Here is a 19,874-nt window from a genome sequence, read left to right as displayed (position 1 = left end):
CTTCATTTTGTGAAATGTCCTCAAAAAAGGACTAAATTAGATCAAAATTGCGACGTCTTTTGAGAGTGATTTCGTTAAAACACGCCGAAAAATCATCGAATTATATCGAAAATAACGTAATTTTGAACTAAAAATTGAAGCTATTCAGCAATCCAGCCCTAAGAGGCTATTTAGGGTACAGTAAAATCAAAAGTTGCTTTTTGTGTTAAGTTAAGAATAAAATCTCTTGGAAAAGAGAAAAATCATTCAAACTTTAGAAGAAAATGAATTAAATAAAAATACAAAAAAAATACTGATTATCAAGTGAGTGGAAGTGAGTAAAGTACCTAATAATAGGTATAGACAGGATTTTTTTGTTTTTTGATTATTCATTTTAAAAGCGATTGAAGTTACATTACAAATTTTCTCCATATTCTAATTTCTTCTAGTAGTGTCAGAAACAATAAAAGTGGTGTCTAAAAGAGAAAACTAAATAAAGTTAAAGAAAAAAGGCAAGAAAAATTATAGAAGTATTCTTTGGAACAGAAAATTGTATTGTTATTAAATCATATCAAGAAGAAAACCATTGCAAATTCTTTGTGCACAAGAATCTCCTCATGCATTTAGCTAATACATCCCTAGAAACAATATTTCTAATGAAAGAATAAATTCACAAAGAAATTTAAAGATAAAAATATTTCTTCTAAGCCCTTCACCCCAGAGTGGATCTTTTACCTTTGACAATTTTTAAAGTCCTATTTATTTGAAAAAAAAAATAAATTATTTATTTTTCTTTTGAGTTAAAAGAAGAATTTGCTTTTTTACTTATTTTATTATTATTATTTTAAATATTTGTCCTAAAAACATTAGAAAAAGACTAAAAAACTCACATATTTTAGTTAGATGTCTTTTGTATATTACAGTCTTTTGTATATTACCAACCGGACTTTTAGAAAAACTTGCAGACTATGAGTGGATCAATCATTAACGAAAGAACTGATTTTTTTGTGCCGCTGGCACCAAAGGCGTTCCTCTCCACATCCCGTTTCAACTTTGTCGCACTTTAATTGTTGTTGGGTTCAAGTAACGCCACCGCCCTGTCGGCCTCTGTGGACCCATCGATTTAATGTCCGCATAAAATCGCTCCATTTTAATTTGTGTACATATTCGTTCGCCCGTCCATCATAAAGATTGCAAGATAAAAGCGCGTTTTTATGTAATTTTTAAATGCATCTATAGAGTCCCGCTTTATGGCCTATATAATAGTATTAGTTATAAAGTTAGAGGACTGTTAAAGTCACTGGGCCGATTTATATCTTCCTCATGTCTGCCAACTTTATGAGCACAGACATAGCCTTCCATTATCTGTCCTCACGAAACTTCAAACGGGAAATTTCCCTTTTTTTCCTCCAATTTTTCGCTCGCCGAGATAAACAACCTCGTGGAAAATCCTAATTTCATGCAACTATGTTTTATAGCGGGGCAATTAATTAGGATTTAAAGCTGAACGCGACTTCATAAACTAAAAGAGCGACGAGTGTATTTTGAGCCGATTGTCAAAGCAAACCAGTAACTGTCGGCTTTGACACACAAACGGCCCAATTATGTTGTGTTTATGAGATTCTAAATCCGGATAGAGCGGCCCAATTCGATGCTAAGCATGACATTTTATACGGATTTAATTGTGTCATCGGGCACTTTTTACCCCTTTTGGGGTTCAACAACTCGCAATTGCCAAGTTCTTTCATAAACAATTTCATTCTTGAAAACGCTTGGGGCACAGCCAAGTTTGCCTCAGTTTTGGGAGAATCAAAGGATTAGCAACGCAATTGTTGCTGTGGAATGCACACATGTGGAGAATGAAACCGTAATCCCCTAATTTATGTGCTTTTTGCGGTTTTTTAAACTTTGGCCCACTCGATATTGTAGGCAATCCAATCAGTGGCGTGTATATTTGGTCGCATAACCCACACATTTTAATCACAATAAATTATTTATAATTACAATAAATTAACATTTCGTTTTATTAGATTAAATAACAACACACCGCACACGCATAATTTCCAATGTATAAATACAATTAGTGTTTTTTTACAATTGTTTGTTTACTTTTTCCGTGTGAAATCCCAACTTATTTACGTAAAACATGCCCAAAAAATCTGTCAAGATTTGTAAGCACATTTGCTGCTTAATTAAAAAGGAAACGTTACTGATTTTAAACAGAACACGTCTAAACCATCCATTTGGTTCTATTTTTAGGCTAATTGAATTTGAAGGAACTAATTCTGCCATTACGCGGTTTCGGAAAGCTTTGTTTAAAAAGGTTATAAAGATCAATCATTTGACGGCTTTTATCTAGTCGTTTATCTCTTCCACTCAAACGTAATGATTTATTTCTAGTTTATTTTGTATTTGTTTGTTTTTTTTTCCTCGAAACTTATTTTTGTGTTTTTTTGGAAACCTAGTTTCCCAACCCATTGACTTCACACTGTTGTTACGTTTATCAGTTGAGATCTTAAGTAAAGTTTCAAAATCTTGAAATAAAAACGTAGGGTTTTTACGTAAAAATAATGAAACCGTGACCCGCCAACGCTTCAGTTATTTTGCTCCTTGGAGATCGAACATTTATTATTTAATCATTTTCCGTCCGAGGGACGTAATAAAATCGTAAAATTGTTTACTTTTCTGCGATTGAAAAAATCAAAAATTCTCAGTGTTCCAGTTAAGGTGTGATAAAGGCAATGCCAATAACCTCTATCACAAGAAAATTAGCATAAGTTCCGCGATAACGCCGATTTTTCAACCTGTTGCGCGATTTCTGTCCCAATCTTTCTCTTTTCATCACCTTCTACGGCGTACTGCTGCTTTCTCTTTTCCTTTCGCATGAACCCAAGTTATGTTTATAATTTTAGTTTAGTAACGCGGCGCGACTTACGAACATCGCTGATGTGCCGTTTTGTAAATGGTGACAATTTTTGGGTTTTTTTTTGGATTTGAGTGAGAGTGGGTGCACAAATGCATGGATTAATTCTAGACAGGTGGGTTTTTTCGCTCCCAAATTGATTTTTTAAAAGCCACCGGTGAATTTTCGTTTTTTATTATTCCAAAAAATTTTTTGAGAGGTGGTTTTAAATTTGAATGAAAATTTCTTGGAATGGTTTAAACGAACCGTTAGTTGTTATCTCATCAATGGACGCTTCAAAGTTGATTTATTTGACAACAATGGTTGAGACAAAGTAAAAAGGAAACTATGTAGGTATGTGATACAGGTTAGTCTTTCCAAACCAGTTTTTCCAAGTTTTCCGAAAAAGTTTTCTCGTTTCTTCACACCGGAAGGTTTTATGCAATTTCGTTACAAAACCGTGAATAATTAGCCGAAGGTTTCGATTGACAAAAAATTTTTCTCATGACATTCAAATTATTCATTATACTCCCGCTAACCCATTTTGGAGGTTTCGTGAAATCACTGTGACCCAGATGCAAGGTTCTGTACCAAAATTCGGCACATTCCGGAATCCTAATCAGTTGTATTTAGAACGCCGATAAATCCATTTGGTTGATATTGCGTTATTTGTTAAGAGACAAAGCTTTATTAGCTATAAAAATGCACGAACGAGCTAAACCCGTCTGACCTACAACCCGGAGGCAAATCAGTGGGTTTATTTACGGACCTACTACTCGACAAAGTAACTCGACGGCTAATTATCGGACGTGATTGTTTGGTCCGTGTAGATGTGACGCCTCTGTTCCAATCCAATCGCGAACGTGGTCCAGAATTTTGATCGCTTGATAGAAAGTCGGACGAAAATTTTTTAGATTGGACGATAGCGAAACTCATTCCAAAATTCCGACACAAAGAACTATCACAAAACTTAAACATTTGCTTAGATGGTTTAAGCCGTTCTCCTTTCTTTCAAGCTTTACTAAGTCTTTTGAATAAAACTCAAAGCATTTCTATTGTGTAAAAACCCAAAATCACGAATAACAAAATTTGAAAAAATTACCATTTTAACGTAAAACTCCAAGACTGCAGCTCTCAATTTTGATTAAGAGATTTCGAAAAATTCGTAAAGATTCGTAAAAAAAATCTCAAAGTTCAATAAACTGTTCAAAAAAAACTTAAAAAAATATATAATACCAATAATATGATTTTCTCATGCTCATGATAAAATCATGAAAAAATATTCCTTATGCCTATAAAGAAAATATACAGTTATTTAAATAAAAAAAGTACGAGTAGATGTAAGAAAAGTAACAATTCGAGGGTGCAAATGACCAAATTCTTGATAAAATTTTCACTTTGATTCATAAATCCTGTAGTTAAGTTGCAAATTAATATTCTTTCAGAAAAAAATTCCAAAGATATTTTTTTGTACTTGAATAGCATGTCCTTGTCAGGTGAGAAAATTCCTGAGTAAAAATATGGGTTATTAAGTTTATAAAATAAAAGTACAAAGACAAACTACAGTGTTCAAGAATTTCAATTGGTGACATATTTTATTCTTGTTAGCAATTTATAATACTGCAGTTGGTCACAGTTTTGGTTGTCAAATATTTTACGTACAATCAACAAGATTGTTTGATTGTTGTTAACCGGAAGTGTACTGTCATGGTGCCTTTTAAAAATAAATAAAATAAAATTCAGAATTGCCTACTGAAGCAGTCATACTAGACCATATCGTAAAATATAATTACATTGTATTAAAAAAAATAACATTAATTGGTCTCCTTATAACAGGAGGTTCTTTGGAAAGATATTATCTTCTTTTTTCCAAATTTTCACAACAATTTTTTCGTATTTTTTTAATCGTAAGGACCTAGTCGCCGTGTGCCAAGAAAAAGTAACTGTCAACAAGAAGAATATAAGTGAAATAAATTAACTAGAGTTTATAATTAAAAAAAATCATCAATAAACTTGCGAAGAACGTTCTTGTTTTATCTTATCTAAGATTGAAGTATTTCATAATTTTGTATATTTTTTTTAATAATCAAAAATCAGATTTTATTAAATCATATTTTTAGATGTTCTAAAATGATTTTTGTCCCAGGATGTCCCAAAACTCATGAAATAAATTATTATAAATGATTACCGACTGTTTTATTTATCCGTCCCTGTAATAATTAGATCAAGTTCATTATCATTAACGCTTTAGAGATTACGTTGAAAGTTTGGTAAGCTCGTAGTTTTACATGAACTACATTGTATCTCTAAGAAAATCATCATTTACACATTATCTACACATAAAAAAAATTGAAAACCTGAAAAAAAAACAATTAAAACATAAACAAAAAAACGTAAGACTACTTAAGTAATTTTTATCATAAAATATGTAGTTAATTATTTTTTTCTAAGAAAACCTGATGTTACTAGAGAGAACTTTTACGTTTTCAGATTCTGAAAAGTAAAAAGTTTTTCTATTTCACAAATGTCAGTTAAATTTACTTACTTTTCAGCTTAGTGCTGCCAATTTTTTTTGTTATGGTGAAGTAGAAAATAATTTGCAAAGTAAAAAGCAAAACTTGAAAAGTTAATTGGTGCTAGAAGCCCCAAGTTTCAAAATCTTCTTTATCATAGAAATGTTCCAATTGGCCAAATGCTTTAAAAAAAGTATTCCTGAGAAGCTTAGTTAAATAATTATACAGTCGGAGAAAACATTAAAAAGACTTTTCTATTGCCAATCTGCGCATTGTCATAGTTGTTTTGTTTGTAAAATAGTGAGTTTTTTTTGGAGAAATCAACTTTTGGTGGTGTTTCACCTTAAAATTTGCAGATGTTACCAGTAACATTATTATTCCATGCTTTATGTAACTAATATGAATGTATTATAATTTTTCTTGAGTCACAAATCTGCATTTCTGTTACGAAAATGTTACAAAAATTTCGATTGTACATTAAAATCCCCAAGCCAACTAAATTATGCATAATTTCCTGCGAAGAAGAGTATAATCATTAATCAGCAGCATATGCCTCGCATACGCGCGAATGAGGATGAATGAATTTATGTTTGGAACACCAACACGCCTAAAACTATGTCACAAACTCTGTGCAAACTCCTCTTTTCCGCAAACCTTCTCCCTTGTCAAAACACAAATAAACGCCTTTCTACCAAGAACAACGCACTCATTATTACAAAACCATTCTCCGTAATCGCGAAAGGCAATCAAACCTTGCGACCATTCAATTTTTCGTCGTCTTGCGGTGAAGAGCACCACGAACTGCCTTCGGCGATCGCCGGCCTCAGCCAGTGACCTCCTTCGAGGAAGCAGCTGATCGGCTGCATTGCCCACAACACAATCCGTTACGTATTTGGGTGATTTTTCGTCGCAGACCGATTCAGCTGCTTTTTTCTCGCCTAACGGTCGCTGTCGATCCGGGTCATGCAATAAAACAATCACGTTGCCTCCGAGACAAAAATGGTGGATGCGCCGGAATAATTCCGCCGGAAGTGAAACCAAGTCAAATAATTAGACCGTTTGAAAGTGAAACTTTCAATTACTTCATTTTTGCAGTGCGGATATGAGGGACCGTGACCTGTGGACAGTCGGCACCTTCTGCAGCCACTCGGAGGAGGTGGAAAGCGGGCTGCACTCGCTCTCCATCCAGAGGCTGGACGCACTCATTTACACCAGAGGTGAGTAGGACTACCGGCTGACAGGGGGCGCCCAAGGCTACTTTTTACCAAAGCCAGTAGATATACTAAAGTAACGACACGGACCTTGACAGGGCAACAATAACGATTATACACTCTACAGATGGCTCCACCATCAAAATTCAAAAACGTACGTCAAAAATGTCAAGATTTTCTCACGTTTGAAAAATTGGTGAATCAGAACAATAAATTCGGTGATTGTCTATAATTTCACCCTGGTTATTACTGTTTATGTGTACAGATACCATAAAACCTTCAAACCTGTGCTTCACTCATGTAAAAATAAATCATATAGTCTCTAAATTCAACTGAACATTGCAATGAGAAAGGCTTTTAGAATGCGCAGAATACAGCACCTTTTATGGACATTTCGAAGAAGGTGCCGACGCTTCAACAGTGAATTCATTTCTTAAAGGAATTTGAACTTTGTATTTAACGAAAAATCCAACAACACGTTTTTAAATAATAGTTGTTGAACTCAAAAAAGTTTGTTACCTACATTTCAAATTTTAATAAACTGTTCCCTTAGTGTTTTTACAGGTTATCGTATTTAATTACTCCAGGATTTTAAATTGGTCGATTTATTTTTTTTTAATTAAATTTAATTTTTTCCTTCAACACTATTAACAACTGCTATGAAACCAAGACATCTTTCGCAACAAGAAAAGTAAATGTTTTCAATATTACCCGAGAGGTAAACCGCAGAGGAAATCAGTGTACAAAATTGAGTAAATCAAGCAATTTTAAGGAAATCACTTTAAAAATTTAGGGAAAATCAGAAGGAATCATGATTAAATCACAGGAAACCATCTGGTGTACAAAATTTGGGGTACGGTTTACACCTTGATATTACCTAAGAAATAGAAATAATACAACCTGAATTTCTCTTTATTATTTAAATTTTGTATAAAATCGTTGCTGTAAATAAGTAGCTATAAAAAGTCCACTAAACTTCGATGCGCTACGATTCCCAGATTTAGATGCATTAAATTTTGTGAAACGAAGGTCAGTGTAAGCAGAGCGGTCTTAAATTCTTTCCCATCTAATCTAATAATTTAGAATGAATTTTCAAGGAAGTATTGTTTAAATCTACCTGAAATACTTAACGAAAATTTGGTATCTTAGAAATTTCTCTTTCAAGTTGATACCTACCACTTTACATTTCTTAAACAATTTTTGGTTGAATGAGTTTCCAGTATTCTCACACAGACGTGCTTTGTAATGTGGACGACTTTGAACAGTCTGGAGGCCCCTTTGTTTAATGTTTTTGGTGTCGATTTATTATTTACGTGATTGAAGCACAGGTTTGAAAGTTCCATGGAATCTGTTCATAACCAATAACCACAGTAAAACTACAGATGAACACCAGAATCACTGTACTCTTTACCAATTTTTCAAAAGTGAGAGAATCTTGACAGTTTTGACGTATGTCCAAAATTACTGACAATTTGACGAACCTTTAAAATTACAGCGTTATTACAAAAAATGTCGAGCCTTGGAAAAGTAAACTGCCTGTTTAAATACATTCTCGATTTAAATCTATCATCTAATGTGACCTTTAACGAATATCTCTTTTGAGCATCCCCTTTAGCAGTTTCATTTAGTGAAGATTAAACGTAGAAACAGAGACAAAACGCACTTACTAAGGCTTTTCAAGGCTAGGCATTTTATGTAAATAATGCGGTATATGTCGAATTTCGATAGTTGCGCCCTCTCTAGAGTATATAATCGTTATTGTTGCCCTGCCAAGGTCCGTGTCGCTACTTTAGTATATCTACTGGCTTTGCTTTTTACTTTATACAGGTGTCCCAGCTACCACACGGATTTAGCTGGGACACGCTGTACATGAAAGGAATTTTATCGAAAAAATGTGAATTAATTTTGGTCTTGCTACTGACGTTGACATTCCTCGTTGGTATTCTGTCTGAAATTCTTCCCGGCTCAGCGGTTTGGCTAAAGCCAGTGATTTCGGTTCGGTAATTGACGTAAAATATCAAAATGGCATTGTGTGACTTCCGCGAGAAACAATCAGTTTAGCAGCCGTGACCTCGAGTTAAAATTAATCTTATGTAAGGAATTTGTAAAAGTAAGATGGGAATAGAAGCAGGAATGCCATTCAAAACATGATTAAGTCATTTGGTGGGTTATTGGGCCATGAAGTATTTTTGCTAGATGTACTATAAAAAAAAGGATGGTGTGGAAGATAATGTTGGAAAAATAAATAGCTGCGAGTCGACGTCTGCATACAAAAAATGTGTACAATGGTAATTAGCTGGAACCCTTGTTTACGTAATGCAAGCTAATGTCTGTTGTTTTTCTCGTGATAAAATTTCTCTGAGAGAGTGCATAATCATGGCCGGAATATTTCCGGGCATTGTGACTGATTCGGGTGATAATCACCGAACTAACTTTGTGTTAGTTTTTAGACTAATACATATCTCAGATGAAGATATTAAGTAACAGAATGTTCCAAAATAAACGCAAGACTTTCCAATTCTTTTTTTAATTGACGAAAAAAAATTACAGGGTTGTCGTGAGGTAAGTCGTGAGTTGGTGTCCAAATTCAAAACGTTTTGTCATCTTTTTTAAATGTGACACTAAAAATAATTGTTACAGAATGATAAAAAAGTGATATAGTACTTGTTTATATGTTACGACTATTGATTTCTATGCAAGAATTTGGGCCATGAAAGTGTCAAACGCTTTAAACAATACCTTTCATGTCAATTGGAAAATCTTCTTTTTAAAAAAATTGTTTGAAAAATGATTAAAAAAATTCCATAATCCAGATTTATCCTTAAAAATACGTAGAATATACTATTAAGTCTTAGAAATATTATGACTTAGTGCTTAGTGCCTTAGTAGAATTAGAATTTCTCCTAGTACAGATTTTCACTCTTCGTCGGTATTTGTTTATTTACTCATTTACTTTTTTTTGTAGAAATTAGAGGAATTTGCAAATTGTATTTTAGAAAAAGTGATTTCTAGTTCATATTTGACTTTTTTCAGCTATACTTATTTAATAAAAGATAAGATGTAATTCAGTGTACCAATATTTAAGAAAACACCATAAAGTACATAGTAAAATCAAAATGTTAGAAGTTGTTAAATATTTTTCACTTCAAAATAGGTAACCCAAGTAAAGAAACGCAGCAACAATCAAGAAATAGTTGTTTATTATATGTACAAGTAAAGACACATCTGTGAGTGTTGTGGTTTTGAAACAAGTGCAGAGCGACGTTTCGATACTTTATTGTACCATCTTCAGGGGAAGAATTTTTGCTGGTCAAACATGAGGCCATTTTCTACGTAATTAACCTTCAAGATTTTATTCAAAGGCATGGACAATGAAAAAAAAACGAAAAAAGTAATATAAAAAAATAAAGATATGACAAAAATTCTCTTTCATTTCATTTCTCGTAACTTTTCTCAACACTATAGACAACAATCTGGTTAATTAATATAGTAATTTTTACCAAAATGTAACACAAAATTTTACATGTTTCAATACTATTCATGTTAAAATCAAAATATTTAAAATTGTTTATAACATAAATCATCCGCCAGCTCAAACCGTATTTCGTTCTTTGTAGAATTTAAAATATTTGCTTTTGTTACACCGAGGACCATTTCTTGATTTTGTCTCGAAACCTACATTTTTTTGTTAACTGTGCCTTTTTGGCTACATTTTCTTCTATATAGCACTTATTTAATAAAAGAACGTGATTATGAATCTGAAAATTATTTTTTTCAACGAGTGGTTGTATATTTAAAAAACTTGAAACTTCATGTAGATTTGTTATTTTTTTCACCAAAAATGTGTGAATATTCGAACTTTGCAACTATTCTCTTTGATGATGGGGTGAATATTTTGAACATTTTTAAAGTCGTAATAAAACGCTGGCCGTTTGGATATTATTTTCCCCATATTTTATAAATTGCAGCCATTAATTTGTCAAAGGATAATAAAAAAGTAATTTATTAAGGTTAAACGTTACGATTATCGATTTCCTCATGATAATTTAGGTCATGAAAGTGTGAAACAAATTACACCAACCCCTTCACAAATTGAGACATTCGGTTCTTTTATTTTAAAATTGCACGAATCCAACCATTAAAATATTCGCTGAGTTAGATTCCGCCGTGGTCAGCCCTAAACTGCACAAATCTCAATTACTGTAAACCCGATGTAGAAATTTTTCAGTGGTTTATTACTTTATTGGGGTTGAGTCAATATGGAGTAATGATCGAATAGCGGCATCGGCAGCCACATCCAATATTAATCTCTGGAGATTGGCAACATTTATCACCTGTCTCGACTCGTGTTAGTTTCACTCATGCAATAATCCACCTGTGAATTATAACTTAGTCGTATTTCGGATAATATCCGTAATTTAGTTTGAGACCCAGTTGCGCGACGATTTATTCGCCTTGTCATAATCGTTCGATTAATCCAACCAGAAGAACGGCGAACAAATATGAAAAGAGATATTTCAGAGGGAGTACTAATGTCTCCCCCACAAACATCAATTCCACTCCCTGTCATATCAACACCAACGGCGTACGAGACGTGCATTAACTTTGCAATCACTTAGGGAAGACGCCGCTTTATTAATCACCTAAGAGAAGACGCGCTTTTTTCCCCATTTGTTTAAAATCTCATGCACCTCCAGCAACTTTCCTCTCAGGGTTTTACGTTTTGTGGTCGTTTTGAAAGAAATAAAACTCGGTTCATGACTATGCCCCACATTTCGCAGAAAATAACAACTTTTCGGACGTGCCCCACGTTGCGGAAAATTTAATTTATAGATCAGAAAATAATTATGAAGACAAATCGCAATTAATGGACGCCACAACGAATTGTTTATTTGCAAACTTAATCCGCCAATTAAAGCGCTCCCGTGAAATGTTGTGACAGCAAACAGGCCTCGATTAAAAATGGAAATTAATCGAACATAAACACGGCGTTGTTTTCTTGAGGGAGTCCGAAAATGTGGGATTTGATAACGCAAGCGTCCAATCAGTGGTATTGTCCTGTAATGGCGTCCTTTGTCTTGTCAGGATTAACGATTCGATTCAGTAATTATGTCCCATTATTAATTATGACGTGCTAGCGCCGACAATAGGGCTTCCGATTGGTTTTCAAGGCGATGTCACAAATTTTCGCATTTCAGGCACACGGTGTGTGATAAATGGGCCGCAGTCAAATTTTCGCCAAACATTTTTCATCGACCCTTCGGAATTTCTCCTGGCATTTTATAAATAGACCAACAACGCTTCTGACCTTCGCTGCACAACGATTTTTATTTAATTTCGAAATGCGTTAGCAAAGGCCGTAAAACGGCTATTAGGAGAACGCACTCCTGGCGTCGTAAGCTCGGTTATTTCTTGTGATGTTCGCCCATCACGATTCAAAATTTACTCGTATTGATTTTTAGAGGAAAAACATCGCTGGAATAAGGAAATAAATAATCCTCGTAGTCGCATTATTAAGGAATAAAATTGCGAGAGAGGGAATTTACAATCGCGATTCTTTTTCTCCGAAATATGGATGTGATATTAAATACATAACCGCCAACAATTCACAATTAATGCCCTTGCTGGAGTGCGTCCATTACGTCCTTTTAATAACGGTGATATAAACTTTATTATTATGAAGCAGGAAATAGCGCCTTTGCGCAACTTCCACACAATCCATTTCGAATGATAAAGGGACTATTTGGGGCCGGCGGTTATCCTGTGATGCTTTTAAAATATCACCTGATAACGACAATTGATTCAAATAGTAATGAACTTTTACCCTCGTCTGTAAATCGGGGTCGTAACCCGGATTCCGCGCCGCTTCTTACCGTGCTTTGCTCTTTGGCAGAAGCTATTTTTAGGCGAAAATACGCAAGGTCATAAAATTTATGCATCGATCTAGCGGCCGATAAAAAGAAAAATTTACTTGGCACGGTCACGGAGCGAATATTGCTGACCATCTCTCGTGATTTTAATCACGAGGCATTAACGCTAGTCGTGTGATTATATCGCGATTATAACAGCTTGCGATGAGGGCTTTATCGATGGGGTGGAAGAGAAAGATTGATATCGGACGGTTTTTCAAAGCTGTGATGGAAAATTGAAACGTCAAAAACGCACGGAGTCATCTCGAGAGTGTGAAACAGTCTGAAAAGAAAAGAAGGAGGTGGGCGACAGGTCTTGAGAGAAATCTATTGCATTTCACAAAATGTAAAGCTCGTGTTGAAAAAAGGACGACACGTATTTACAGGCATAAGGAAATTTCTACGGATTCTGACAAGAAAACACCAGCTTGATTACTCCAAGGCTGGTTTTTTCCTAATGACCCCCAATTATTCAAAATTTAATCAAGATTTTTCATTTATTTTGATCAAAATAAATAAAAACAAAGTCTTGTGAAAACTTTTATAATGAGGGCAGAATTGAATTTTGGGTAATTTTTAACAAAATTTTGCCATATATTGAAAATTTGACACACTTTATTAAAGAATTTACAGCAGCATTTGGAACACATTCGCAAAAAAACTACGTCTATACCACAAAAAAGTGCTTAAAAATGCACAAATCGAACAAAATTTTACAAAATTTCTTAAATATGAAAAAACAATGTAATTAATGAGCTATATAATTTAGTAATTTTACGTTTCGCTTTAAGAAAATCTCGCAAAGGCTGAATTCTTAGTCAAAATTCGGCAATTTTTCAGTTATTTTTGACAAACTTTCGAAAAATAATTAAGTTTCTGCATGAAATTTTTAAGAAGACTATGCCATACAAAACTGCATCTAAAATACTACTGGAACTGAGTAAAAAAGCAAAAATTGTTCTATGTGTGCGATTCTTGGCAGAATTTTTATAATTAATTGCATTTCTACTAAAATAATGTGCTAGGATGGTCGAAAAATGGAAAAATAATTTAATTTTTTCCATATGTACTCATAATTCCGCAAAGAATTGAATTCTTAGCTCAGAAATGTGCTTAAAGAACGCGAAAAAGAAGATCTTAACACCATTTTCAACTTAGTCTGGAAATTTAATTTTTTTATTTTTTGGGGAAAATATCAAAATCTTCCATAAATACTCAAGAAAAACATTTTTTTTACTTCGTTTTCTATTTAGCAAATAATAGACTTATTTTTGACGATGTTTCTTGAAATAATTGAATTTCTGTTAAAGATTTAGAAGAAATGCCTCTTTCTCTCAACAAAATACCTACTTTCATGTTCGAAAAACCCAAAATTTGCTCAATATTTTTGCAATTCTTTAGTTTATTTTCCACTAAACAACCGTATTTTTAGTTGTATTGAAAATATTTTATGTCGTAAGCTAATTTTAGCAAAATCATGTTTCGTTGAAGAAAAAATTACATGCAATAAATTCGATTCTGACTGAAAACTTCAGAATATCATTTCTGGTTCCTCCAGATTGAAACCAGGGTAGGGACAGAAAGGCACAAAACCATCTTAAAAAACCCTGACCTGGATTTAAAAAAAAATACAAATAAAAAAATTTATACTGTTTATAAAAAAGACGTTTAATGACTTAAATTAGGCTGTGAAAAAGAACCAATCAAAAAATTTTTTTTATTTTACTATTTTTTATGAAGTTATATTAAACGTGTAACTTTTAGAAGTTTGAAAAAATTCTCCGCAAGGTTAAAATGTTCCAGAAATTGGATTGGTTCTACATTTTTTGACCTATTGTCTATTCAGGTAGGAGAGACTGTTCGTATTTTTTTATTATTTTTAAAATTAAAAGTTAAAATTTTTTATTTTTTTTCAGCACTAATGCCAAAACCAATTTAAAAAAAATGCAGAAACATAAAAGCAACTAAAAGGGTACGAATATCATCCTAATGGACACAAAAAATAATACCATACAATTAAAAATGTATCATAACGATACTTTTTTGGGACATACTGTATAATCAAAAATATGTTTTCGATCTGGATTAAAAAAAACGGAATTAGATAAATGCGGAGCAAACAGTTTAATTTTTATGGTGTAAATTTATGATTCTAGTTTATCTATCTTCATCACTAATTAACTTTTAAGTGTTCCATTTTTTTGAAAAGATGAACAAACTAGAGAAGACTGTCATATTTTTTAAAATTTGCAATCGAGTTCTTATCTCATTGATTCATTTCACTGACTCAGGCCGCGTAAAATTATGAGGAACACCTGTAATATCAATTATAAATTTTTTTTTTTCTGACCTTACAATTTAATATGACTTCGATCTGAACTTGAATTTATCAATAATGTTGTGCTTTATAATAATTTTCTTTTTGTAACTTATTTATTACGTTAAACAGAAATCTCGCAACTTGTGACTGTGACTGAAAAAAGTTTTATTTCGAAGACCATTTTTCTAAAATAATTTTATCGCCCCGTCCAGGTCTCAAAAATAGCCGTCCTTCCTCGCCCATAAATCGCTTTCTTTACAACCCCCGCCATGTATATTAATCGCCGCATTATCATAAAATCAACAAAGTGTTAATTATCCCTTCCGAAAAGTCTGCAACTCCTTTCTTGTCGACTCGATTCGTCCCTCATTAATCCACCCTGAACCACTTTGATAAGCCTCGCGTCGTTTCTCCTTTCCTCCTCCTCCAACCCACACGAACTTCTCCCTCGTCGTCTACCTATGTGTATGAAATTCACCCGCGTAGCGTAAAGTTTACTTTATTGCGCTACCTGGCACCTGGTAGATCCACGACCGTGTAGGCCAAGTAAGCGACGTGAGAGCGTGTCTGGTTGCGGAGTTCCCGTGAGTGATAAAAATGTGCGGATTCTATCGGCGGAGAACATCAAAAATGTAAAATTATTGCACCTGCAGCGGCACGAAACGATTGAGTACTTCCCCGGTAAGTGAGCGAGGCCTCGGATCTAATTGCCGGCAATCTAGAAATTTAATTACCGACACCTGCCTCACCCCCGGGGCCGCTGCCATGATTTATAAATAAAAATTAATTAAAACGCGCTTGCACTTGTTAATTTAATAAATTCAATCCAATCCCGGTGCTTGAATTTTTTACTGTCTCGAGAGTCTTAAATTTAAATTCCATGTCAGTGCTATAATCACTCCCATAACTTTATTCTTATCATAATAACATTATAACGCTTTTAATAAATGTACTCCCGTCTGCAATAATTTACGTCTAACGATCCCAAGGCTCATTATTGCTCGTTATAGTTTTATATTTAAAATAAAAACTGTGTCATTTGTTGGCGCAATTAATCACCCTTTCCGACTGTTGTCCTGTTTGATTTTGCAATAAAGGACAATTTTCCTGACGAACGTTGTCTATCTTTTTAAAATATTTTAGTGCACCTGCTGCTAAATCCATTATGTATACTCGGGTCCGATTTAATCAATAGAGACTAGGCTTCGTTTCGTATAGAATTTATTATTGGGCTTTGAAGAAAGTCGGCGCTTGGTCATGGTGCCATATTGACGTTGATGAGTTGCAATTTTTGTAATAAAAAAAAACGAATAGAACGAGGAAAAAATATAAAGCGAGTAAAACATAATGAAACGACGTGACCTATTTTCTGCATGGCAAATGGCAGTCTGGGTTAATTTACGAGTTTACTTTGGACGACCACAAATCCTGATCTTAATTTAAACAGTATTGTTGTTGCAGCGGCTGCTGAATATCAACGAGATGATTACAGTCGAACCTCCACACAATTAACTTTTTATCCCAGAAAAGCAGCACCAAGCGATCGATTTAAAACAAAGGGACAAAGTGAGAGACAAAGTGAAACTTTAAGTCTTACTGGCTAATATCTTGGCCACTAATGAGCCAGATAATGAATGAAAACACTTGAAATTTAGAACTTAACGTAGGCAGCAAATCAAATATTAAGTCTCTTTGAACGGACACCTCCTATAAGCGGACCCTTCGGACAAACGGACATTTCTATTAGCCCCGTTTTGAGCTAACGTATAGTTTCTCTTTTAAGCGGACTCTCCAATAAACGGACACGTACAATGCAGTTCAGACTCTTAAAAACAAAATCTCTCCTTTAAACGGACAGTATAGTGTATGTGTTATTATTATAACAAACCGGCAGAAAATTCAGGGAATCACATAAGCGGATTAAACTGATTCAGTTATACGTGTTATTATTGCACAAGTTCTTATTTGTAGTCTTACGGGGTTGGGCAAAAGTATGGAACCAAGCGTGCCTTCACTTTGTATCTTACAAGAAAACTAATCAGTACTTTATTAAGTACTTTACAAATGTGATCTTTTTTCAAGAATAACTTTTTTCGAAATTTTCTTTAGTTTTCGAGTTTTTTCGCAGATAAAACATCCAACAGCCATCCATTTCAGCCAAGTTCGGAAAACCTTCATAATAAACTGTGAACGTAACTTTAAAAATGTATTAAAAAACACTGTTTCAAAAACAAAATTATTGAATTAGAAGTCACGTTCAGAGCATAATCTCTTACAAAAAAAAGACGTATTTTTAAATGACTCGAAAACTAAAAAGAATTTCGAAATGCATTTGTAAGTACATAATTTTATTCTTTAGACAGCATTATCAAGGTAAAAACTAAAAAAGCATTTTTTTAATTAAAATGAAATTTACAAAAAAATGAGAAATAGGATTAATAGGAAGTTCCAATAAGAACAAATATTTTTAAAAATAAAGACGATCTAGTGAAAAAATGGCATGGAAGTGAAAACGTTTGGGAAAAGCGAATTTTTTTTAAAGACTGACTGATGAAAGTCTAAGGAGTTTGCGGAAACAATAAATTAAATTTTTAGGGCACCTGAAGGTTGTCTAGGAAAGTATACATTTGTCACCATATAAATTTTAATTTATGGCGAATCTGCGAGTATTGATGAACAAAATGTAGCAAAAGAAAAAGAAAAAAAAGTTGATAATAATGTTGTTATTAATAGTATCATGCTATTAACTCTTAAATAAATTAATTTAGTTTGTGTCTATTAATTCTCTTAAGAGGACACCTCCATTAAACGGACAAAAAGCGTGTCACCGTCAGTGTCCGCTTAATGGAGATTTCACTATATACCACATATACGAAAACAAGGTTTATTTTTTTCCGTCTTCCAATAATAAACTGCGAAACAGTTTAAAGGTTCTAGACCATTTCATTTTTTATCAAACGTAAAACCAAGTTTTTTCTTGAAATTACCTAATTTCAGGATTTCATAAGTTGAGAATTTTGATTCCTAACGGACACTTTAGTTAATATTTGCTTTAGTTATTAACTGTTTTTTTGATAACCCGCGATCTGACAGCGACTTGTCAGTTGTCGCTATAAATATTCAATATAAAATTGGATTAGAAATTGGCTAGGAAAGCAATAAAATGGAATCCCTTTGTTATCGATACACGATTTATCTCTTTAACCGAAACACCAAACCCCCAGAATCAGATCCATTTCCCGTCATATAAGTCCTCCCCTAATCCCCCTCTGAAAGTGAAAACGCTGAAACAAACCGTTTTCCTTTTGTAGAATATTTCCGCAAGGTCGACAATCGTATTGTCCCCAAATCCCCTTTGCTAATCACCCCTTTATTCATGTTTCTGTTTTATTTTCCAGACAAGAAAATCATCGTCCCACCACCACCGACCGTCGTCTGCAAGTCGGCTTCGGTGAGGGTAAGTTTTCCTCATCATAATTCGAAACGAAAGCAAATAGCCAAATAAACCATCACGAAACACGCGATTCAACCGGAAACACGTGATCATTCAGAAAAGAAGCTAACGTGCATTTCGACCGGAAAAACACTCCACAGATAAATTGTTATCGATGCGAAGTTTTTGCGGCCTCGTAACGGGGGCGTTATTTATACTACTCATTAAATTATCGAGATCGATCTACACGAAGATGGTACTTGCTTGGGAATCGATTCTGTGGCGTGCTGCACGATTTTTCGACCGAATGGCGTGCCCGAATCATACAGGGAGGCCCAATGAAGTAATAACAGACAGGCTATATTTAACCCGGAGGGAGCCATTCCATCGATCCGAAAATTATTATTAGATGAATATTTGCCGTGCACTGTGCATTTTTCACATTTGCATTTAGGCGAAAAGTGAAACGCTTCCGTGAGACAATAAACCAACAATAGCAAACTGTTGTCATTCATTTCGCCCACTTTTCCAAAATTGAACAAAAAATAAGAGAAAAAAATTTGCTTCACTATTTGCGTTTTTGTGCGGGCATTATGGCTTGAGCTAGAGCCAGACATGTCTATAAAATGTAAAGAACACTAAAAATGCCAATCCTCAAAGATGAACGACCCTTTTTCCGATTATGGAGTAGTTTCTAACCGTAATCATACTTCGCCATAAATTCGCGATTTTACTACCTTTATCTTTATTTCCGTTATGTCGCAAAATAGTCCCACTATGTTCGAATTTTTATTTGAATATTTGTTCCCTGGAGTAGAAACCCGCCTTAAACTTTCCAGACTTACATCCTTTACCTCGCTAGGGTCCTTGACCCAGAAAAAAGTCGACAGGAAGTAATTTTTAAGCAGCGAAAGTTGCAAATAGAAAGAAAACTTGGAGCGAATTTGTTATTCCCGAGTCTCTTTTAGTTAGATATTGACTTGGGAGATACCGTAAAATACATACATCACAATAAAAGGAAAATGAAAGAGCCGGGAGAGGAAATATGTATAACTTTATTAAAAATGCCATCAGATGTAGTATCTTTAATTTTAATAAGGTCGAATTTTGATGAGCTGGGGACAGGTGACGCTGCTGAAAGATGATTTGTTTTTCAGGACGCTGCTATCGATTTTGTTCGAATCTTTTGAATAAAAATGAAACTGCAGCGTCCGCTGTATGGCGTAATTCGAGCCGCATTTGTGGGTCTTGGGATAATTAATTTCGGTAATGAAACTCGAGGTTTGATTTTTTTCAAAAACTCGGTAATTATTGTCTTGGAACTCGTCGGTGGTCATTACTGTAATATGTTATGTCTAAATTATCTTGGATGCGTGTTGATGTGGATTCTTTGCTGTTTTTGGCATTGGCTCAAGATATCTTGGCAAAAACATCCGACAACAAATAGACGACCACTTGCATATTTTACAAAATTTCAGATTAAAGGTCGTGGGGAAACTAATTGCGGATTTTTCGAGAATCACTTCCGATTCTATTTCTGGCCGATTGACTTGTTCGAAGTGCTGATTCATGCGGTTTTAAAATGTTTACTTGACGGGTCACGAAAT

The 19,874-nt window shown here is 34.1% G+C and overlaps 1 protein-coding gene across 2 annotated transcripts in view; it reads left to right on the top strand.

The window, feature by feature from the left end:
• Positions 1-2,903: 2,903 nt before the first annotated feature.
• The window catches only part of LOC655365 (uncharacterized protein), a 48,438-nt gene continuing 31,467 nt past the window's right edge, over positions 2,904-19,874 (top strand). Inside the window, exons 1-3 of one of the 2 annotated variants that reach the window (XM_008195999.3) lie at positions 2,904-3,017; positions 6,490-6,611; positions 18,233-18,291. In XM_008195999.3, the coding sequence (XP_008194221.2) occupies positions 2,995-3,017; positions 6,490-6,611; positions 18,233-18,291 (204 nt within the window). In that variant the 5' untranslated portion in view covers positions 2,904-2,994. Of the gene's footprint in view, positions 3,018-6,489; positions 6,612-15,337; positions 15,516-18,232; positions 18,292-19,874 lie in introns of those variants that run through there. The other variant, XM_008195998.3, reaches the window with a different exon arrangement.

Source organism: Tribolium castaneum, chromosome 5 (genome assembly GCF_031307605.1).
Source record: "Tribolium castaneum strain GA2 chromosome 5, icTriCast1.1, whole genome shotgun sequence".
Classification (NCBI taxonomy): domain Eukaryota; kingdom Metazoa; phylum Arthropoda; class Insecta; order Coleoptera; family Tenebrionidae; genus Tribolium; species Tribolium castaneum.
The sequence above is the reverse complement of the archived record's forward strand: the minus strand, read 5'-3'. Positions and strand labels throughout refer to the sequence as shown.